At 41.3% G+C, this 21,519-nt stretch overlaps 3 protein-coding genes across 5 annotated transcripts; 2 read left to right on the top strand and 1 right to left on the bottom strand.

Annotated features, from left to right (window-relative positions):
* The first annotated feature begins 225 nt into the window (after positions 1-225).
* Positions 226-4,278, top strand: LOC135485170 (phospholipase A2-like). Its single transcript, XM_064766960.1, has 5 exons — positions 226-405; positions 2,134-2,246; positions 2,988-3,156; positions 3,313-3,444; positions 4,002-4,278. The coding sequence occupies exons 1-5, from the start codon at positions 263-265 to the stop codon at positions 4,033-4,035; spliced, it is 591 nt and encodes a 196-aa protein (XP_064623030.1). The 5' UTR covers positions 226-262; the 3' UTR covers positions 4,036-4,278.
* Positions 4,279-9,929: 5,651 nt separating this feature from the next.
* On the top strand, positions 9,930-17,333 carry LOC135484328 (stress-induced-phosphoprotein 1-like). 2 transcript variants are annotated; one of them, XM_064765686.1, is made up of 13 exons: positions 9,930-9,950; positions 10,921-11,130; positions 11,516-11,657; positions 12,169-12,319; positions 12,468-12,693; positions 13,291-13,417; positions 13,685-13,787; positions 14,080-14,200; positions 14,598-14,694; positions 15,112-15,273; positions 15,504-15,610; positions 15,777-15,946; positions 16,355-17,333. In XM_064765686.1, exons 1-13 carry the CDS (start codon positions 9,930-9,932, stop codon positions 16,431-16,433), a joined length of 1,716 nt encoding a protein of 571 aa, XP_064621756.1. In that variant the 3' UTR covers positions 16,434-17,333. The 2 variants fall into 2 exon arrangements, with proteins under 2 accessions (XP_064621756.1, XP_064621757.1); XM_064765687.1 differs by having other exon boundaries at positions 16,257-16,393.
* Positions 17,334-18,736: 1,403 nt separating this feature from the next.
* LOC135485168 (RRP15-like protein) lies at positions 18,737-20,616 on the bottom strand. Of its 2 annotated transcripts, none has more exons than XM_064766951.1 (5): positions 20,511-20,616; positions 20,055-20,296; positions 19,794-19,879; positions 19,442-19,637; positions 18,737-19,076 (listed from the first exon to the last, which is right to left on the bottom strand). In XM_064766951.1, exons 1-5 carry the CDS (start codon positions 20,608-20,610, stop codon positions 18,924-18,926), a joined length of 777 nt encoding a protein of 258 aa, XP_064623021.1. In that variant the 5' UTR covers positions 20,611-20,616; the 3' UTR covers positions 18,737-18,923. The 2 variants fall into 2 exon arrangements, with proteins under 2 accessions (XP_064623021.1, XP_064623022.1); XM_064766952.1 differs by having other exon boundaries at positions 20,055-20,293.
* Between the last annotated feature and the right edge of the window lie 903 nt (positions 20,617-21,519).

The following is a 21,519-nucleotide window of genomic DNA, read 5'->3' as shown; positions in this document are numbered from 1 at the left end:
AATGCCAACCAGGGAGGTGGACAAAAGCCTCCACAAGTTCAACCTCTGGGTTACAAAAACACAAAAATAGATCGGAAGGGGGATTGGATGACGGTTGATAAAAAATATCACTAAGTTGCTTATAGGCAAATGGAAAAGGGGAAAATGTCTTGGCAATTTTTCATCTTCGATTTTGATATTTGAAATCTACGGTAGGCGACGCTGCGAACCGCAGGTTGTGTGACAGCACATCGGCAACTTCAAACCAAACAATGGTGGCGACATGAAGAGAACATATTTGAGAATGGTGAGCTGGTTGTCGGTGGCTATCGTCTGCTACTGTTTGACTCTCGTGGTCGGAGTGGAATCTCACTTGGATAGGGTGAAAAGGGATATAGACTGTCATCGTGAAGCAGTAAAACGGACGTAAGTTATTTCTTCCAGATATATATGTTGTGACACATGACAGGTCGAACCCGCGACCCCCGGAATTTATACGGGTGTTGACAAATCGAAATATGGCTTTACTCCTCATCAATTAAACCCATTCACTTGGAATTAAAACGTTTGAACTTAATCCGCGTAATATGTGATGGTTGATTTTGGTTTCTGGACATTGAAAGATTGTTGAGCTAAATAAAAACCTGCCTCACCAACAAAATTAATGCAGTGCGTCTTTAGACATCCGCAGAAACAGTGCTGCATTAGCAGTAGTCACAAGAGATCCTCTTAGTCATCTTGTCGTTTGTCGCTATTTATTGCAGATCAATGAAATAGCGGCTTGCATGTTAGCCTGTATAGAGCACACGCTAGCAGCTAGAGCATTGGCGCTTAGCTCTGTCGCTGGTAAAGGGTAAAGGTCATAACGCCCCCAGCATCTTATTTTACTATAGTAATCAGACATCGCGCGAAAGAGCGATTTAACTCGCAGCTACCTGCGATTATAATCGCTGCTACGTGCGACAAAATGATCTCTCGTTTGCGGCTGAAACGGTATAGGAGTAGAATAAGATTCCCCCTGGAAAAAATGATATGCGATGTTAGCTGATTTTGCTTGGAAATAACCATCCTGAGATTCAGTATAGTAACAGTATATGACAAAAATCATTCTTTTGGGGGCGAAGTAACAACCACTTTGTTCCCCAGACATTTTCTCTACGGGACATGCTTTCTTTATGCCGGTGACTTATTCAATCAAGAACTACATGTGAATATATTAACATTCCTCATCTAAGCCCAGAGAGGGATAACGCTTTAGAGAGAGACACCATAACTGGTAATATCATTTATGTATCTCGTCCTCTCTATTATCAAAGTGTTGCGATAAAGGAACAACGCAGAGATACAGAACCTCTCTGCATTATCGATTTGCTATAATTGGAATCACGAGATTTGAATAAACCTCCATACTGGGAGTCATCCATCTCATGAAAAGCCATGCAGACACATATATATATCCCAAGGATGTGACGGTTCATTGTGTTACGTTTTACTTTCGTCTAAACTGTCCGTTACTTAATTTGAAAATCCATATGGTGCGATGATCCCCGAAGGCTGTATCTTTCAGAGGGGAGGTGTATAATCATTTAGGTACATTACTGAAGGAATGTACATACATGTACATGTATATTTCATATCAACTCGGCGCCTTGTAATGCATGTACGTAGGCTATTAAACAGCTGGGAATATCGAGTAATAAGTTATTGCTGTACTCTCTTGCGACGACTGCTGTTACCACGGACACTATATTAATCTAGTGCCCGTGACATTACAAATCAATTCAATTCAATTTATTCAAATCAAATTAAATTTATTAAAATCCATATAGAACCCAATATGAATATCTTCCTCTAAGTCGATCCAAATCCAGTTCTCTGGTAGTCAAAATGTATAGGGGCGCGCGACCCGGGACATTGAAAGCTATCCCACTCAAGTTTTGTATTATCTGATCAATCCAGAGGTCCCTTTCCACTTTAGCGCTTTGCCGCGCTAGTCACAAGTTGTTCGTATTGTACATCTAGCAATTGGTTTTATGGCCCAATGTCTGCTTAAATCGTGCGACAAATTGCATAAATGCCTTGACTGTAAAGTGCTAAAGTTTTGCAGGTCAGTCTACCTTTGTAAAAATTCGCAACATTAATTTTGTTTCGCAGAGTCGCGGGGCCACCGTTCACCAAGGCACGCCGTTATGTCTACGACACGCATCTAAGCCGATGCCGTCGAACCCTCCACAGAGAAAGAAGGTCAAGTTCCTTGATGTACCCAGGTGAGTTACGCAGCCTGGCAAAAGTTATTTTCAATATGCTCGCCTTCTCGATACGAGGTAGGAGATCTCAGGATATTGCTCAATGCTATCCTGGCTCTAATGGGGGCTCGAATGCAATTGTCGGTGGGGGATCGAGAATGAAAATTTGCACCATTTATTAACGTATCACTATCGATTTTACGATTAATTTTTCGCATCTTCGGCCAGTCAGTAGGCCTATGGTTTTGTTTGACCTCGGTGTTGACCCACACTCTCGATATAAAACCCGAGACCGGCGGGTCCAAGATTTCCTGCGACACGACACTGTCTGAAACAGCATATATTCATCACAGTTCGTGACGGGCGAAGTTTATATCACATATTATTGACAACTTGTAGAAGATGAAATATTCATCAGATCGTCTCTCAGCGACCATGTTCTGCTATGTTGTGTGAAAGTCCCGGAGGTTGTTTTCTATGATGAATCAACACGGATTATGACTCTTCCAATTCATGAGATGGTGCATGGTGTCGTCTCTTTTTCCAACAAAACTGACTTTCATCCGCAAGTACTCATCGCGTCTGCCAGCGCCCGGCTCCCCCCCTCCCCCCCCGATAAAGTGTCACAGAGACCATTTCACAGAGATTAAAAACGCATGCACAATAGAATCATTTGTACCCAGGACAATCTTACACCTACGTGGCTTCTAAGTTCTTATCTTGTCGGACCAAAATGTATCCTCCAGGAAATTGGTTCTTCAGGTACTAAATGGTGTGGTCCTGGAAATAATGCCAAAGATTTCAACGATCTCGGCACGGAGCGCGAAACCGACAAATGCTGTCGAACACACGACCACTGCAAAGATTTCATAGCGGGAAGCAGCTCTGCGAATAATAAATACAAGCTAGCAAATACAAGTCCCTATACAGCGTGAGTAATTTTATATGTATCTATTTACATAGATTCGGTTAAAACACCTCTGAGGTATAGACGTTCGTGAGAGTGTGTATATACCAATTAGGCATGCCTTAGAGCCGAGTTTACAGTTGATATACCGTTGAACTCTTCTTGAATAATTCTTTTCAGATCTAGCTGCAAGTGTGATGCAATCTTATACAGATGCCTGAAAATGGCAAACACCGAAGCTTCCAATGGAGTGGGTAATCTCTTCTTTAATGTATTCCAAATACAATGCTTTAAAGGCGACGGGAAAGGCGGGTAAGCCACCGAACGGATGTTCTAATCAAGCTACTGTAAATTTGGTGCTGTCCCATCCAAAGGTGTTTTTTCTTATTACTAATTAAGTTCTCTTGTTTTCTCCGAAGAAGAAGTAGACCTCATCATAGCACCATAATCACTGGTATCACGGGAATGATGTGTCGTTATAGGCACTCTCAGCGGCTGAGTTCCATCTGGACAAAATGGACAGACCCGAATTTACAGTAGTTGTCTCGACTACAAAAGTGTTACACCTTAGCACATCCAGTGATGAATATCCATATTTATAATAGCCTGTGAACACTGGACTCCATCTTATATCGTCGCATTGTTAATTCCCATATTCTTGTTCTTATAAGCCGTTCTGTTCGGCGTCTGTTATTTCTTCGCTGAATTCCTTTTTCTAAATAAACCCATTCTCAAACTGATCCTGCCTCTCATGCGTTTGCGTAACTACTATCAGGCTCCACAAACATTTTCAGGGTGAGTGACTTCGCGACCTCAAAAAGAAATTCGTGGTCAAGATGATATAAACAGGTGATTATCTTATTTTTCAGGTACACTTTTTCATCGACGGCATCCTATAGATAAAAACACTGGCCTTTTGGACAAGTTAAAAAATATTGTGAACAGTAGAACTTTTTTACAATAGCCGGTTAGTCATAGCGATTGGCCGTTTGATGGGAGAGGAGTCAACATTTCGGTGTGCGCCAGGATGGCGAGATACCCTTTTGATCAGGCAGGGTGTGCAATACCAACCATGACATGAGTATAGAGACAGATGCTTAGTACTTCCTGTTTATATCTAGTATAGCAATAAAACACTGTATCACATTTCTTTTTCATCTTTAGTTTTCGTATTCCCTGGCATATCCGCTCAGGTCTTAGCTCGTGTCTAATTCCGCCAATGGAGAGTCACCAGGGCATAGTTATTTTGGCCAAAACATTCTGGCGGGGCGTTCACATGTCCACCTTCGCCCATCGAGTCTGTGGCCCTAGGTCGTTCCAGTGTTCACCAAATTAAACCAACTTCTTAACTCCTTCCTTGAGGAAGAGGCGGGGATTTAGCGACCAATACAGGGTATGCTTGTGGGTGATAGCATGTCCTATTATGGGCTCGATCGGATGGAAGATTGAGAGCGACGTCAACGAGTATGACGTCATCAACGTTGAGTACGGTGATCGGATAGCGCGACCGTAGCAACGTCACCAAGATAACGGAGTTAGGTTACCAACGTTCACAGCAAGTTGCATGTCGAATAGGATGGAGTGGGAATGACATCAAGAAAAGCGCGTTCCTGGTCAAGGTCAAGACGCAGTGTTGTCTTGTCTTCTTCAGATGACAGCTCAGTTGGAACGGATGTGGTAAGATTCGCATACGCTAATTGATCCTTGCCTTCAAGTTTCGTCTGTGTGTGCGGGAGGGGGGAGGGAGGTTGCTTCGGGAGAATAGCTCTGGGAGCTTTGAACGTAGTTGATGGTCACCATAATGTACGGGACACTGATTCTTGTTGCGCCAGTCAGAAGAAACAAGTTCACCGTGCCAGCAAGTTTACAAACTTTATGCGTCCTATGTTACTTCTCGCCATTAATGTTCATAAGAACTTGTTTGAAGTTGTGTATTAATAAGATATACATTGTATTATCTTCCTTTCTCGATTAGAAATATGACTGCTGCGAATCGAGCCCAGAGGATGATAAAAGTGAACTGATATCTTATAATACAGGAAAAGGGGGTACGTCCTGTCCTCCTGATGGAGGAGATGACTACCCTAACACAATCTGCCTACTGGAGAAGTATTTTCTCCTCGATATCGAGAGGACGTATAAATACTTTAAGACCAATGGGGAGAATAAGTTGGAAAGCTATTACTTGGACGGAATTAAGAGGACGCATAGATATTTTGGGTGCATGAGGACAACAGCTGGCAGTGACAGCTTGAGGCGAAATTACTGTGAGGCTGTTGAGTTTGAAGATAAGAATGTGCATTGGGAAAAGGAACAACGTCCTACATGGTCTGGCTTTCAAAAGGGTAAAGCCTCGGACAATGAAATACGTGTTCGTTCAAGAGACTCACGAGGAAGAAAGGATCGGATTGTTGATAAGCGTAAGACAGAGACTGTCAAGGCACAAGGTAGGGTGGAATCAAAAAACTATCCAGAAAAAGACAAGGATGCAAGAAATAACAATTGCAAGAGAATTGAAAACTGTGGTACACCTTTTGAAAAGGAAAAAGAAAATGATGGGCGTACAAGGGAAAGGTGTGAAACGAACAAACTCATTATTGGAGTACGACGAGAACCAGAGGATCACAGTCACTTTCACACCATCAAAAGAGCTCTCTCGTTCGATGAACACGATAAAGCGCAGAAACCCAAAACACCAGGTAAACACCACAGTCACTTTGACAACATCAGACGAACCCTGTCTTTCGGTGAAGAAGCTAGAAATCAATTTAAGGGAAGAGAATATGAATGTTCTTCTAGGGAAAGTAAGGCAATAACCAAACAAGGAAGACGCCAAACATCAGAGGATTGCAGGCGCGTTGACACCACCAATCAAGCTCAGTCTTCCGATGGAGACGATAATATGTATCGAAAGAGCACTGATCGTGAGGCAAAAGTGAGTAAATCTAGAAAGAAGGGATATAAACCCAAAACAACCCCGAGAAAGGGATCGCAAGGTTGTCACAAGCACATTGTTGTGAAAAAAGCTTCCTTAGTGCGATCTGAGACTATTAAGGGAGACGAAGAAGACATTTTCGCGGATGGGGAATTGGACTTGCCGTTGGGAGTGATAGAACTGGTTACCAGGGCCAATTGTGAAATGGTCAAAGACAAACACACTAAACGCCAAGCTGCTGGAGAAGGCGGAGTGGGCCGGTTTTCGGAGTATCCTGAGACACATACTGGAACATCGGCAGGTAGAGACAGAAGAGACGGTCAGCGCACGCATATCACTGGTACCGAAAAGCAAGAGCAAGCGGAGCGTCCAGTGGCTGCGAAAAGAAGAAAAACACCGAACAGCGCCATGACTCGTTCGCGGGTCTCTTCATCTCCAACCAGTAGCAAAGACAGTAGAGATGACAGGCTCCCTGTTCGTTCACATGAGACAAACATCAGAACTAAAATGACAAGAATGGAATCCGAATCATTAGAACATGACCATGAAATCGAATTCGATGATTCAGACACTTTTTCTCATACATATAACAATGAGAAACCTTCCGTGGTTGGCTCAGTGGTGAGCCCGTCAAGTCCTCTCCCAGTTCAGCATAACGAAACACCAAAACCAAACAATGGTGCGTGTAGGACCAAACGTCGAAGAAAGAGGGCAGAAGAAATGAAGCGTCCAGAAAAAGCGGAAGAACGCGTGCAAGTATCGTCTGACGATGCAATAATCTCGAGTGGCAAATCGCCATTGCCGCATCCACATCCAAAACAAGTAAGCTCGCATAAAATCAACGAGCGAAAGAGTCGACCTCTTGGCCGTAACGCAATTAAGAAAGCCTTCAGGAAATTGAGTCCATTAAAAAAGCCAATGAATGGTAAGGAAAACGCCTTCACGGCGAACTTTGGAAGATCCCTGGAACGTCCGCCTAAGGTTGATGAAAACTTGATCATGATGCAGGGTGAAGCAGACAGCGGTGGCACATGCAACATGGAGAACAATGAAAGCTACGAGTACAGACCACGCGTCTTTGGATATGCGAGCAGTTTGAATTCGGAAACAAAGACAACGATTGGGGTTGACAGAAATCCCCCAGATAAGAATGTCGGTCAAGTGACAGCAATAGTTAGGCAGATGCAGAACAGTCAGAAGACACCCAAGGGTAATCGTATCATTCCAAAGCCGCCTCCTCGCGGTAGCATTAGAACCATCAGCCCTTTCCAAAGATTCAGACAAAAAAATCACCAAGAAGTGCATGAAGAAGTAAATGGAGACGAACATGAGCCACCCAATGAAAGGAGGAACGACGCGGAGCGCTCCGCAATAGCAACATTTTTCAGGAAGTTTTCTCCTCGTCGTGGAAAAAAGAAGATCAAAAGTTTAAAAGGGGTTACAGAAAATGTAACTTTGACAGTGAAACAGAATCATACGACAACTGACAATGACGAATCTGGTGATCTAATCACAAGCAATGAACACACTGAAGAAGAAACGCAGCCATCAGCAATGGTGACCAAAGGATCACCAGACGAAGCAGATGGGCTAGTGGAAGCTTCGGCGTCCACCAGCGACTGGGATAGTGACTCAGAAAATGAGGCAATGCCAGACCACCAAGAACATGTCACTAGTACTGAGGAAGAGAGTTTTGATAACAAAAATCATACAGGGAGAGAGCCAAAGCCTTTCATTGTGCCTCGCAGGCAAAGGCAGACAGGGTGTGAGACGGACGAGCGTAGTGTTAAAAATGGAGACGACCACAAATATGAATTTTTTGACCAAGTAACCTCTGGTGGGAAAGGCATGAACAGAGAGTCAGTCAATCCACCAATAGAAGTTGCGGCTTGCACAAGCAATCGGATGGTTGACAGTCTGTCTAACGATTTGGAGAGGTATGGCATGAAGAGTGGAAGTGAAGCAAGATACTCAGACTACACGTCCAGTGGTTCTCAAAGTAAAAGCGACCGAACTGAAGTTGTGGAGCTACCAAGTCGTCCTGCGTACGGCGATAAGGTAAATATGAAACATCATCAAATCAGGAATGGAGAAAGAAGGAAAAGCATAACGCCTAGTCCCACAGGTGTGCTTCAGGGGATAACTGAAAATAACAACCATGGCTCTTTGGAGAAGGATTACTCTTCTGATGGGATGTCTGATTCAGATTTGAACCAGGAGTCTTATGCTCATACGGACCAAGGGTGTGGCACAATGCGAGTCAATGATAATGTAAAGGCACGTATGAAACCAAGACAAGAGGCTGCAGAGAGCGTGAGCAGTTTGGGTCAAAACATGTTTACCTCGGATGTCATGGTGAACGGCGCGTTTTCAGAATCAAAGCAGACAGTCTCCAGTGATTTCTCGGGCAATGGCAACCCTGCAAAAGAAAAGAGAATCAGCAACATTGATAAAGAAGATTTAGAATGGCAACAAACTGAGGTAGAGATCGAGAAGATACTGGATGAGAATTTCAACGATTTCAAGGTCAACAGTTTTGAAGAATCGCAAAATGTCAAGGTCAGCGGTCCTCATAAATCATTCAGGGTCAAAGTCGATGGTCCTGACCGGTCATCGGTTGACGATGCTTCAAGATCAGAAGCAGAACATGTTGTTGGTATGACTTCAAATGGTGCAGTGGTATCCCAAATTAACCTGCAATCCAAAAATAACGCTCTTGAAAGTAGATCTACGAGTCTGGACAATGCCATTGAGTCCAAATCTGGAGATAGGCAATCGGCCGAGGCAGTAACGGTTGTCTCAACAGTTGACAATGTTGATCATGATGGTGTCGAAAGATGTATCACAGTGAATGTGGAAGAGGAAAAAAGATTAGGTTTGCCTGCTGATTCAGGGAAGACAGAAGACCTGGGCGTTTTGGGTGTTCCTGACAGCACGCCACTAAGCATTGATTCACTGAATAACAAAGAAAAGAAGAGTAAGGAACAAAGCTTGCTGATATTCAAACAGAAATGGTTTGAATCCAGAGCACCCGTTGACGCTCTCTCCGTTCTGCAGACCTCTAACATGGCCACGTTGGTACATTCAGAGTTAAGAGCGCAGAAGAATGGGAAGACAGTGAAGAAAACTGACTCTTTTGGAACCACATTGCCGACCAACTCTTTGCTGCAGAAGAAACTTCTTGAACCATTAAAAAATGCCAATGTGAAACTGGTGAAAGATTCTTTCGGAAAGAAACCTCGACAAAAAGTGACAACCAAAGAAACTGAACAGCATAACGCGGATCTGGAGAGCGCAAATTGGTTCAACATTCGTCCGAGGCCATTTTTCGCGCCGTTGCCGACTTTGTGAGGAGATTGAAGGACGTCCGGCGTCCTTGACATGTCGAGACGACGTGATTATATGCGAATAAGTGAAAACCAATGTCCTTTTTTCTTTAAAAGTGCGATTAAAGTACACAAATATCAATACATTTGTGACTCAGCGTCCCTTCTTGTCCAGCACTAGAATCGGAATCCCTGCTGACTTTTATGTAGGTGAGCGACCGATCCCCGGCGACAGACTCGGTCCCGTCATAGTTGGGCGTCAAACCTCCATCCAAGCTGGAACACCAGAGTCTGTTGTGTGCTCCTTAGCGAGCACTAAATTAGTGCCAAATGTTTGTCTGAAGTTCAGGATGGTCAAACCCTCACTAATAACTAATTAGGTCAATTAGGACTTGTACAGGTCATTTACTTCTGAAGACGTTTTTCGTCTCATAGCTTACTGCATGTACTGTAAACTCAGCTAGGAGACATCCCGACATACCAAAGATTCTCGATAGATGGCATTCGCGTCTTCAGGAACTCTAGAAAATTCCAGCATGGCGGACAACAAGCAGAGGGTATGAACTTTGTCATAGACATTTGCCTGTAAACATCTCGTTGGACGATATTTTGCTTTCTATGTGGTTTATTCTAGTAAAGTAATATCTAGGCATAAAATTTAACTTATTCTGTATGTGTTTTGTTCTCATCTTCTGTATAAGATTGCATGTTGTCGGCGGCCGGATATGCCGTGCGAGAGAAATCGCATGACGCATGCATGGCGAATTTTGTCACTTCTTCCCACGTGTCCCCCACGTTTATATGAGTGCTACTGCCTTTTTTCGACTATACATGATGTATTTTGCTTCACAACAAGTACCGGTTTTTGGTGTAGTGAAGGCGAAACTGTCTGCAGACAAAGTGAAACTAGCCTACATTTTATTCGTGATCAAACACTAACAGTACTGTACACCTATTGGTTGATGGAGGAACTAAATTCTCTCAATTTTTGGTCGGCACCTTGCTGTTCAAAGAAGAATGGTCGTGCTGATTATCATTCCTAAATTCTATGCTTTTGCTATGCCATGGTATGGGTGACGTGGATGGATGGAGGATGTCCATTGATGGGTGTTGAGTGTGCAAGATCAAGCATCACATGTGACAGACCAATCTGATTCTGAATCTATGCATGATTGATACATGTGAGATGAATTGAAAATGACACTCACTCTGGTTTGGCAAACAGTTTTTGCTCGGACGGGATGAGGCAGACTTTGCTTGCACACAATTGGTCAGATTGGCCTAAAGCCAAACTATTTCAAAGTGTCAATCTGGTCTGAAGTGAAATAAATGTTCCCTTTTGTCTGACATGTATGTTTGTATTGTGGTTTTGAAAGTGTGAATGAATGTTTTTAAATTCACACAAGTACTGTCTTATTTGGTTAACAATGCTTAATTGCTTCAGTATGCAAAGGTGAAGATCTACCGTAATTATAGTTGAAACATAATTGCCATGACCCTTGTATCCGACTAACTTCTTATTTGTAGGCGGTTGTACTGAAGGATAAGGGAAATGCTTTTCTGAAGGCAGAGAACTATTCTGACGCTATAGAATGTTATAGCCAAGGTATAAAATTGGATGAGTCCAATCATATCTTGTACAGTAACAGGTCTGCAGCCTACTGTAATGTAGGAAAGTATGTGGATGCCCTCAAAGATGCAGAGAAAGTTGTCAGTTTGAAGCCAGATTGGCCAAAGGTGAGTTGTCTTTCTTCTAGATTTCAAAGTCTTGTCCCAAAAGACTGTTCAGGCTTATCAAAAAGCTGTTTTCTTTATCAACCTGCACATTTTTAAGATCACAAGCTAGCATTGACTGTATTAGGTAGCAGTTGACAACAGGACATCAGTCACAACAAGAAAGAAAACAAAACCCTGCATATGATAGCACAATTTTTCAAAGGCAGATATTGTACTCTCATAAAATGTGAAGGTTTTTTTATAGCTGTAATGTCGTGTTCTCATTATACACTTGTACCTCTCGTGGCATTTAAATCATAAATCATTTTTGAATATGAAGTACAGTTGTTCCCTGCTTGTTCTCAAATGGTGCTGTCAATTCATGGCTCACTTTTCTTCCTTTTAGGGTTATTCCCGTCAAGGCACTGCTCTGCAATACTTGAAAAGGTATGAAGAAGCCAAGTTGGTGTACGATGAGGGTCTAAAACTTGATCCAGGAAATAAACAGATGATGGACGGAGTGAAGGAGTCTGAGTCTAAATTGACTGGTGAGTGTTTTTAACGTAATATTGTAGTGTGATAGAGCTTTTGTCTGTCCAGGGAGATATCAGTTCCCAGTCATTCACTCATGAAATCAAACCGAATTCCACTAGCTATCCAAAATCTAATTGGGTTGCACACTGGCAGTTGATTGAGTGTCCATAGCATTTGACATGAGCATTGACATGAAATATCTTGAAGCGGACTAGTACTGAGTTTTCCCTGGGATTATATCTGTCTTGCTTCGCTGTTGATGGTGTGCATAAGGATGCTTTGCTAGTACATGTAGATGTAGTGCAGTTGATAGTGCGTGAGGCAGAAATGAGAATGGGGAGTTGTGGATTGCTCCAGTGATCCATGCATTTTTGACTGATTTCAGAATGTGCCTAGTTGGACTGACTGCTGTAAGTATTCCCCCCCCCCCCCAACAAATGTGGACCAAAGAATCACATGCAGAAAAGCAGACCCAGTCTTGCTCCCTTTCAATTCGCGACAGTACATTCTTTATTTTTTCACCAGGTCCAGCTGGCAGTTCAGAGTTTGACAACCCATTTAAAGATCCACAATTGATTGAAAAGCTGGAGAACCACCCAAAAACTTCAGAATGGATGAAAGAACCTGACTATCGCTCACTGATAGAAGCCCTCAAGGCAAATCCTACAGATACAGGGTAGGTTTGATTTTGAAATAGATACATGTACATGTACCAACTTTTATAGGATTTGCGGCAAAACCAATATAATTTTAGTTTTTGCTCCTGTGAATGGATTTTTTACACTAGTGGTTTGAGACTATTGATTCTGACGTCTACATTTCAGAAAACTTGGTGATCCTAGGATTCTGGAAACCCTGGGCGCTCTTCTGGGATTTGAAGTTTCGGAAAATGGAGATGACAGTGGTTTGTCCAATGGAACTGCGTCAAGTCAAACAAAGAAGACCGCCTCCAAGGCATCGCAAGTGAAAAAGGATGGCCCCACAAAACCTACTGAAGGAACTGCCGAAAGTTCACCAAAGCCGAAGGCCCCAGCGGCTGAAAATGCACAGGTGATGGCATTTTCAGCAAAGAATTTCTCTAGCCCATTTTCACAGTTTCTATGAATAACTTATATGCTTATATGCATTTCCTGCTACTTGTGTGTTGTTTTGTGCATGTTTTCAATATTGTCAGGAGTGCTGGTTGTGATTGGGTTGGCATGGTTAGGGGGCATCAAATGTGAGTATTTGGAATTGACCTTGTAAGTTAGGAGAAGAAGTGACAAAATTCGCATTCTTTGTGGCATGCTTTTTACTTTTTACTGAAGTACTATTTATGTTTCATGTTTTTATGTGGCATGTATTATTGAATATTGCAGTTTTCAGCCACTGGCCTCATATTTTGCTACAGATAATTTCTTTTCAGTGACTGATGTCAGGGTATCAGCAGTTTTCTTTTCTCCTGTTTTGACCAATCTTGGGTTTAAATAAGTTTTGACCCTGATTATTCAATATGGTTCCTTACAGTTTTGCTGATAAGTGACCCATCTTGTGTTTTTATTTCAGACCAGTCAGATAGATGAACTCTTTATTAGATCACTATTTCAGATCTTTTATTGACATCTTCTTTACAAACTTAGGATCTAGTTCTACATCTTTTTACCACAGGCACTTGAAGAGAAAGAAAAGGGTAATGCTGCCTACAGGGCCAAGGAGTTTGACCAAGCTCTTGATCACTATGGGAAAGCTATTGAGCTGGATCCTACCAATGTAGCATTCTATACTAATAAAGCAGGTGAGAACATCTGGCAAAAAGTGTACTTCAGTTATGAAAATGTTTTAAAAGCTGATGGGTCAGATATACTTTCCCTGGGTAGGGCAGAAGCCCAACACTTTGGAATGTTTGTGATATGCATTTTCTGCATAAAGGCATTACCCCCAGTGCATAAGCGAAAGGGAGGCATTTGTCTTTTGCACCATGTTAAACGGCTCAAACAGGAAATAGTCCTTCGACTTCTCAACTCGTTCTGCAGTTCGAAAATTTGTTCTGTTATCTTTCCAGCTGTGTATTTTGAGAAGCATGAATATGACGAGTGTGTCAAAGTGTGTGAAAAGGCAATTGAGGTCGGCAGGGAAAATAGGGCCGACTACAAAGTGATAGCTAAGTAAGTTGCATGTTGGATATTATTTTGTTCTTAAGTGTGCAACAAGATCTTATCTGTACTGTACATGTACACCTGCTCATGGCATTTTTTCATGGTATGGTTTCAGATAAGCTCATTCCTCGAAAACTTTGAGAAAAAATAATCAGGGTGTAAAATCTAGTATAAAAATCTATAGGAATGATGTCCATGATGACCCGAACTTCCCTGTTGTCTTGCTGAGAAATTGGTTACTAATTATGAAATGTAGTCCTGGTTCATTGTCATACTTTAACAATTGTCTCCACTATTTCAGGGCATTTGCAAGAATGGGAAATGCATACAACAAGCAGAAGAATTATCAGGAGGCACTGAAGTATTTTAACAAATCTTTATCAGAATACCGAGATCCGGATATCAATAAAAAAGTGACTGAGGTTTGTTATTGAAGTGTTCTCATGTATCTGTGATATTGGCACTTAGTTATCATTGTTATACGAAAAGTATTATAACTGATTAACTATTAAGTTCCAAGATGATCGTGAGAAGTAAGAAGAGCAAATGTCTGCCAGTGTGCCTGACTGTCAATTCAAAGCTCTTTTCTTGTACAATAAGAGAGAAAATCTAATCACACCATCAGTAACAGGTTGGTGATGCAAAACTCTGATTATGTTGCATCCAATGCATTTAAACCAAGCATTCATATTTTGCAAATTTTTTTACATGTTACAACCCTTAGAAAAGTTATGAGTTAGTAAAAAAAGGATCTTGCATTTGGCTTTTAGAGTATCATTTCTGCCAATTCCATTTTATTTACTTGTGTACTCATTGCAGATCAAGAAGATTGTGAAAGAACAGGAGCGAGTGGCCTATCTCGATCCAGAAAAAGCAGAGGAAGCAAAGCAGAAGGGCAACGATTTCTTCAAGCAAGGTGTGTGATTGTGTTGCAAGGAGTTATTACTTTAGTACTGAACATTATAGCATCATTTTTACAGTACAACATCGCATTTACCATCTATGAGGCAATGCATGACAGAATGCATGGCGTATCATCAGCGTAAGAGAAGTACTGGACTGCAAAAGCTCCATAGATCATCTCAGGTCAAGTGAAGCTCTCTTTAATGACCCATAATCATAATGCTGTCTGCTCCAGAATGTGAAGGTATTTCACAATTTACTTCCAGTATTTCTTGTTGTTGGCACTTGCCAAGAATTTAGGCCCTCGAGGATGGTCATCATTCAAGCATTACTATTTGTTTATACTTATAGAAGGTTATGTGGATATAATAATGTGGCTGTTGGCTGGCTGTTCACCTGTTTTAACAGATTGTTTTGTTTTATTGACTAGGCAATTACCCAGAATCAATGAAGCACTATGATGAGGCTATCAAGAGGAACCCAAACGACCATAAATTGTACAGCAATCGGGCGGCATGTTTGACAAAACTGCTCGATTTCAGGAGAGCTCTTGAGGATAGTGAGAAATGCATTCAATTAGACCCTACTTTTGGTAAGTCAATGTCTTATTGGAAAGTATTTTTAGGAATTAGGTCTGGTGTTGTAAAGTGATTAGACAAGCGCTGACCTCTCAGTATCACATTTTGACCACTTAGTAATTTATAAAGGTGTTGACTTGAACAACTTCATATTCTAATTCTTTTTAATTTACTGATATGTCTGTTGATTTTGCAAGATGTCGTAATGTTTAAGTCTTAATGTTGTCCTTTCTTTAACTTACAGTAAAAGGTTATCTGAGAAAAGGAACAAGTTTACAAGGAATGGGGCAATACATAAAAGCTATATCTGCTTTTGAGGAGGCAAAGAAGTTAGACCCAAATGTTTCAGAGGTATGTTGATGCTCACACCACGATTTGAGGAAAAACTGTAGGCTCAGTTTATAGATGGAATGGTATCATCTGCAGCTTATAAATTTCTGATGCCATACAATTAAAACTCACCTCCCATCATTTTTAACAGCTTCTTACATTTCATATTTCTTATTGCTTTGTCTAGGAAGCCTTCGCTGGCATTAGTAAATGCAGAGAACTCCATCGGAGTCAACCAAGAGACCAAAAAGTGTCAGAACAAGGCTTAAATGATCCAGAGATCCAGGAAATCCTCAGCGATCCTGGCATGCAGTTCATCCTTCAACAGATGCAGCAAAACCCTATGTCTGTTCGGGAGTAAGTATAGATTCTATGATAGTTGACAGTCAGATCTTATCCTTCATCTAACACATGTCATCTTACTTTGTGGGTTAGTGCTCTTGATGGAAAATGTGGTCAATTGCAATTGAAATTCAACGTAGCAAGGCCAATTACATATGGCATGCCAAACAGTCATTTGCCTTAGAGGAAATACTCTCTGGAGAAAAACTTCTCCAACTACACAGTAGAAGATACACTCTTGTTTAAGGAACTATTCTATATCTATCTTAAAAGTGACCGTCATGTAGTTATTTTCAATGAAAAACATCTCCATTTCATCTTTCAGCCACTTGAAAAATCCGGATATCAGCGCCAAGTTCCAAAAGCTTGTTGATGCTGGTTTTGTTGATGTACGATAAAAAGTATGTCCATTTCATCTTTCAGCCACTTGAAAAATCCAGATATCAGTGCCAAGTTCCAAAAGCTCGTTGATGCTGGTTTTGTGGATATACGTCACAAATGAGAAGCTCTCGAATTCATTTGGACTATGGTATCCTCTGGATCTGTAACTTCTGAATATTTCCATTCACGAAACATTCTGCATCAAATGTGCTGTATAAAGAGGTGCCTGTCTCCAAAAAGAAACTGTCAGATTTATTCAAAGCAAGGATTACCGAATTCTAGGCCTACTGGTCACTTGATTGTCAGGGAACTGAATGAGTTCACAAAGGTTCGGAACAGTATAAACTAATGTGATTCATAATTATTGGCAGGTTGTGTTCTAAAGGATGTATTTGAATTCTCTCCGAAGGAGTAAAAACCAATGGGACGAAATTGACGACTTGTATTCACAGACTACAGCTTGCTTCCAATTTTTAGCTTCATCACTATCCAAGAGAAGTTGTAGTTGTATGTTTTATTATTCACAATCCTCAAAATTATGTAAATGAATACTTGCATCTGATCATAGCGCATGGGTCTCCAGAGAGCCCTGGGGTCTGCAGAATTTGTGGTCAAGATGTTCAGGTTCCAGAGGCTCAAGTAGAATGGATGTGCTTGAAATGCTTTAATAAATAAATGTAATACTGTCACTTAGCAAGTAATATGAACTTGTTTTGTGTATTTGGATACCTCTGAGCACACTGATCTATACTATATAATACACTCAGGTTTGTGGCCAACTGAATACTTTACATGAACTTGGCAGTGCCATTGTCCAATGCATTATTTCAGGCTTGAAAAAGGGTTTCATACTTTCAGTCTCTCGGCACTCTCATTTCTTTCAACTGCAATAGTTTGGCCCTCCTAATCTTAAATTTATCTGTCCGATATTCTGTATTATATACTGGTACTATTGTCAAAGGAATTGTACAAGTACATGGGCTGCATCTGAATGAGCTTGCCAATAAATCAGTTGTATACAAGATAAGTTTTGAAATTCTTTTTAGCTCAGCTGACAAAGTCAGTGGAGACCTGGATGCCGAGCAATGGATGCCAATTTTGATTAGGACTGTAATAACCTACCCCATGTTAAGTAATTGTTTCTTTAAATTTCTTCCTACATTTGCAAAAGAAACTGGGCCTCCGAAAATTTGAAGTTTAAATTGAATGTAGGCTTAAGTTGATTGAAAACACTGAGGTTGTTAAATCTAAAGGTTTGAAGATCAGTGACTGCACCGATATTTAATCCGAGGGTTCAAGGAAGGCCTCCTCTACTAAGCAACTGACAAGGTTAATAGAGGGGTACACTGAACAAACCCCTGAGCCTGCCACTGGTGAAACTCTCGTCCACCATCGTTGATCCCATCAGAGAATAATATCTACTGTTGTTTGTGAGGGAAGATGGGTTGTGGCTGTGCTGAACCTGTTTTGACAACTAAAGCAAGTCATTATCTCTTTCAAATTCCTTTAGTTTGATACTTCCAAAGGCATGAGAACCAATCAGTTACAGGACCCGCAGTATGAGATTGACTTAGGCGACAGTAACGTTATCTCGCGGCAGAAAATGGAACTGAAATCTTCGTCCAAAACTGTCAGTTCCACTTTTTACCGCTAGATTGCACTACTGTCGCCGAAGTCACTTTCCTATGAAATTGAGCATGTTTTTAGGCCTTTTGGAAAAATAGATTTGTTGGTATTGCCAATGAAATAAGACACAGGGTGGGGCCCTTTAGCTGTATTTGCAGGGGATACGCTGGTTATGGATGTCAGATCGTGGTTCCCTGACCTTTGCAAACAATTTCACTGGACGTAACCCACGCGGCGACACCAAGGACCGCTGGCTGATCTATTGATATGTTCGTAGTAGGGTGTCAAGTCGGAGAGAAGAAGAGCCACTCTTCTCTTGTAGGGGGTTCACTTGGAAGTGTTTGCATTTGTGCCTGCTATTCTGTTGAACCATATTGCCAGGAAAACTAAATTGGCAGGTCTCTATAGTCTTAATTCACATTGCGACTGTCCAAGTGAAAGGCAAGTCTTGCTGAAAATTTATTGGAAGGAAATCTTGATCTTCACATGTGTTCCTGAATTTGACCATTAACTTGATCTGTCTCATGATTTCAGAGGTGACTGACCCCTCGGCCCATGAGGCGTGAAAGCGAGAATGATGAGTGCCAGTCTTCAGAATGACGAGGTGGCAGTGCCCAGTCACATCACAATCACATCAACATTATCAGGATGATCAGATCACAGATCGGGCAGATTGAACCCAACTATAGCTACACGTAAAAAGCGCTCATCCTGCTGTTGGGGAGGAATTCTCCCAGGGGAATAACACCTCTAAGTGCAGAGTGACTGCTGAAGAAGAACAAACACACCAACAATTCATTGTGCAAAAATGTTTTTTATTCAATACATGTTTAGGTTATAGTTTCAAGATCAAGGAGAATTTGAACCCCACGGTATCACATCCTGCATCCTTCACACATGCAGCAATGATGAAGGCATGTCACAGACCCAAACAGACAATGTTTCATTCAAGATAATCAAAGTTTGTATAATCCCATCCCTAACTTCAGCCATCACTCATAGAAATATCACTGGCGTCTCTCTCATCCGCAGCATCACTCTCCGAATTCTTGTCCCAGTCCTTCATTTTGGCACTCATCATAAAATCGTCCCTCAGTACACTCCACGTTGGTTTTTCATCACCAGAATTCAGATTTACCTGAAAAAGGATTGAATGAATTGACCAAAAACATTGAAACAAAATAAAGCATAGTACTGCAGATCATCATACTGTAAAGACGCTATGAAAACTTTCATCAACAAATGAAAGAGAAACAAATATGTTATGTTTGCAGGTAGCAAATCAGTCAGGCAGATTTCATTGCCTAACCTTGTGTATTCTGAAGATGTGACAGCACCCCCAAAATACTCAATACTCCTGAGAATATCCAACATTGTATACTTTGGGGACAACAAATTTCTTTCATTCGCAGTGATTTTCCTTGTGAAATGGTCTTCCAGAACTGGAGTTTATTTCCCTCTACACAGTAACAACTTGTTTCAAAGACGAAGGACGATACAAACCTTTGAAAATGTCTGACCAGGCTTTTCAGATTTTTTATCCTCTGCTGTGTGGGTGTTCTTTAGGACATCCAGGAAAGCTCCTTTTGTCATAGAAGAAAGTACTTTAGATTTCTTTGTTGTAGATCCAGCCTCTTTTAACCGATCTTCAATGAGTTTCTGTTGCTTCTTGACTGCATTGAATAACTGAACAACTCCTCTGAAAATGAAATGATACCATGTTCACAACAGTGGAACAACGGTTTGGGCACTTGTCATATCTCATAGTCATAGAATCTTTGGTTTAAATTGATCCAACTTCAGAATTGACATTTTTTGTCTTTCATCTAGTTACTATGATTCCCCAACAATTTACCTTGTAGCTATTCTTTGTAGATTTCTCTCATGTTCCTTCTTTGTAATGTCAGGTTTCACTCGCCCCATCTCTTCCCATAATTGCTTCTGAAACAAGATATTTTGTGATTTTTTAAAGAAAGGGTTAAACAGAAGACAAATTATCTTAAAATGATGGTGGTTTTTATTGTGTTATTAACAGTTCTATCTCAACATTAATCACTGTGATACATGTAGGTCTCGACAGCAGTACACTGGGGTATCATTCAGATGACCTACTTACTTTCATTTGTTTGGCTGTTTTAATCTGAAAGCTGGATTCGTTTTGGTCCGCACCTTCCTCCTCAGATTTTTTCTTGGACCTGTCCTTCTGTATGAGACGGTCAGACTTTCCTTTTGATAGGATGACATTACTTTGAGCTGTTTTCTTTGTCAGAATCTTGGCCAGCACATCGGCTAAACCAGCTTTCTCATCTGTAGCTTCGGATATTGCTTCAGGGTTGGCTACATCTTCCATGCTCTCTGCTGGTGCAAGTATTATGGAAAAAAGAAGACCTGGTCAATGCACATTCCCATACAAAGTCAATGAAAACATTGGGAGTTCGGGTACTGTCGAAAATAGGGTTCCTTAACCCTGTATAAAAGAGTACAGCATCACACGTGCATACAAAAAATAACTATTATGGGAAAACAGAGACCAAGATCCAGAAGACAATTGATCCTTATCTATCTGTCTTACCTAAGGATTCATGTTCATGTTCAATTTCACCTTCTGATTCGTCTGAACTGGCGTTTGAAGACGAATTTTCGTAGGCAACCTCCACCATGGGCGCAGACATCTTGGATTTTAGTTAATCTTTAGTCGACAAGAGGGCGTAAATATGCTAAAGTACATCCGGTCTTTGCAAAGGGTAAATTTTCTTATTTTCACAAGTTTAAAAGTCTGTTTACTTGGCTGCAGAGTACAGAAGTAGTTAATTAACCTAGCTAAACACTGTATTAAATAAGTCAAAAAACTAATTTGTAGTGCAATAGATTGAGTAGTTTTGGACATTTGTTGAAAAAACTACTTATTCAGCATGCCTGTTGAAGCCTGTTCACTTGACTTGAATCAGAGAGAAAATTTCTACTACTACACAATCTAGTGGCTGCGTCACATCCGAGTGACATTATAGGTGGTTCCCAGGCGGGCAGCCTTGTTTAGTTAGGGTAATTTTGACTTGTGTGGCTAATTTTGCCCTGCCTATGAGATGTCACCACTGACACCACTTGGACCACCTACCTGTCATGACAGAATTGCCCCCCCCCCACCATGCTGCACTTTGTAGATACATGAATTGTAAGTGTTGCTTTCTCTTCTCTTCCAAAATTCGGGCATCAAGTATGCAACTTCTGCAATGAATCGAAAACGGGGAAAAACAGCATCCAGTCCGAATTGGAAAGGTCAATCCCGAGATGATGGCTCAGACTCTGAGGGAACAAAACCTAAATCCAAGAAAAGGAAAGAAAAGGAGCATAACACTGCCTCTCACCAAGCCAATGGGGCAGACCAAGAAAGACCATCAACAAGTGTGGCAGCCTTTTCCCGCGGCAGATATAGGAGCACGGGAAGTCGTTCATCAATTGAGAGTAATCGCAGTAGCAGACTCAGCAGCACATGCAGCACTGAAGATGAAGATATCCTTTTTGTTGAAGCTAGTGATTCAGTATGAACTGAAATAATGTAAGAAATCCTTTAGAAAATGAAT

This window comes from Lineus longissimus, chromosome 3 (assembly GCF_910592395.1).
Source record: "Lineus longissimus chromosome 3, tnLinLong1.2, whole genome shotgun sequence".
Lineage (NCBI taxonomy): Eukaryota > Metazoa > Nemertea > Pilidiophora > Heteronemertea > Lineidae > Lineus > Lineus longissimus.
This window is presented reverse-complemented; position numbering and strand designations above follow the sequence as displayed.

Bases quoted from the DNA above. Each gene is read 5' to 3' on its own strand.
- LOC135485168 (XM_064766951.1), bottom strand. From the start codon at position 20,610: ATGTCTGCGCCCATGGTGGAGGTTGCCTACGAAAATTCGTCTTCAAAC. The intron at 19,638-19,793 runs GTAAATTGTTGG...TTTCATTTTCAG, and splicing joins CTACAAAGAATAGCTACAAG to AGGAGTTGTTCAGTTATTCA. The intron at 19,077-19,441 runs GTTTGTATCGTC...ATCCTTTTTCAG, and splicing joins CTGGTCAGACATTTTCAAAG to GTAAATCTGAATTCTGGTGA.
- LOC135484328 (XM_064765686.1), top strand. From the start codon at position 9,930: ATGGCGGACAACAAGCAGAGG. The intron at 12,694-13,290 runs GTGATGGCATTT...TTTTTACCACAG, and splicing joins CAGCGGCTGAAAATGCACAG to GCACTTGAAGAGAAAGAAAA. The intron at 14,695-15,111 runs GTGTGTGATTGT...TTTATTGACTAG, and splicing joins CAACGATTTCTTCAAGCAAG to GCAATTACCCAGAATCAATG.
- LOC135485170 (XM_064766960.1), top strand. From the start codon at position 263: ATGAAGAGAACATATTTGAGAATGGTGAGCTGGTTGTCGGTGGCTATC. The intron at 2,247-2,987 runs GTGAGTTACGCA...TTGGTTCTTCAG, and splicing joins AAGTTCCTTGATGTACCCAG to GTACTAAATGGTGTGGTCCT. The intron at 3,157-3,312 runs GTGAGTAATTTT...AATTCTTTTCAG, and splicing joins AATACAAGTCCCTATACAGC to ATCTAGCTGCAAGTGTGATG.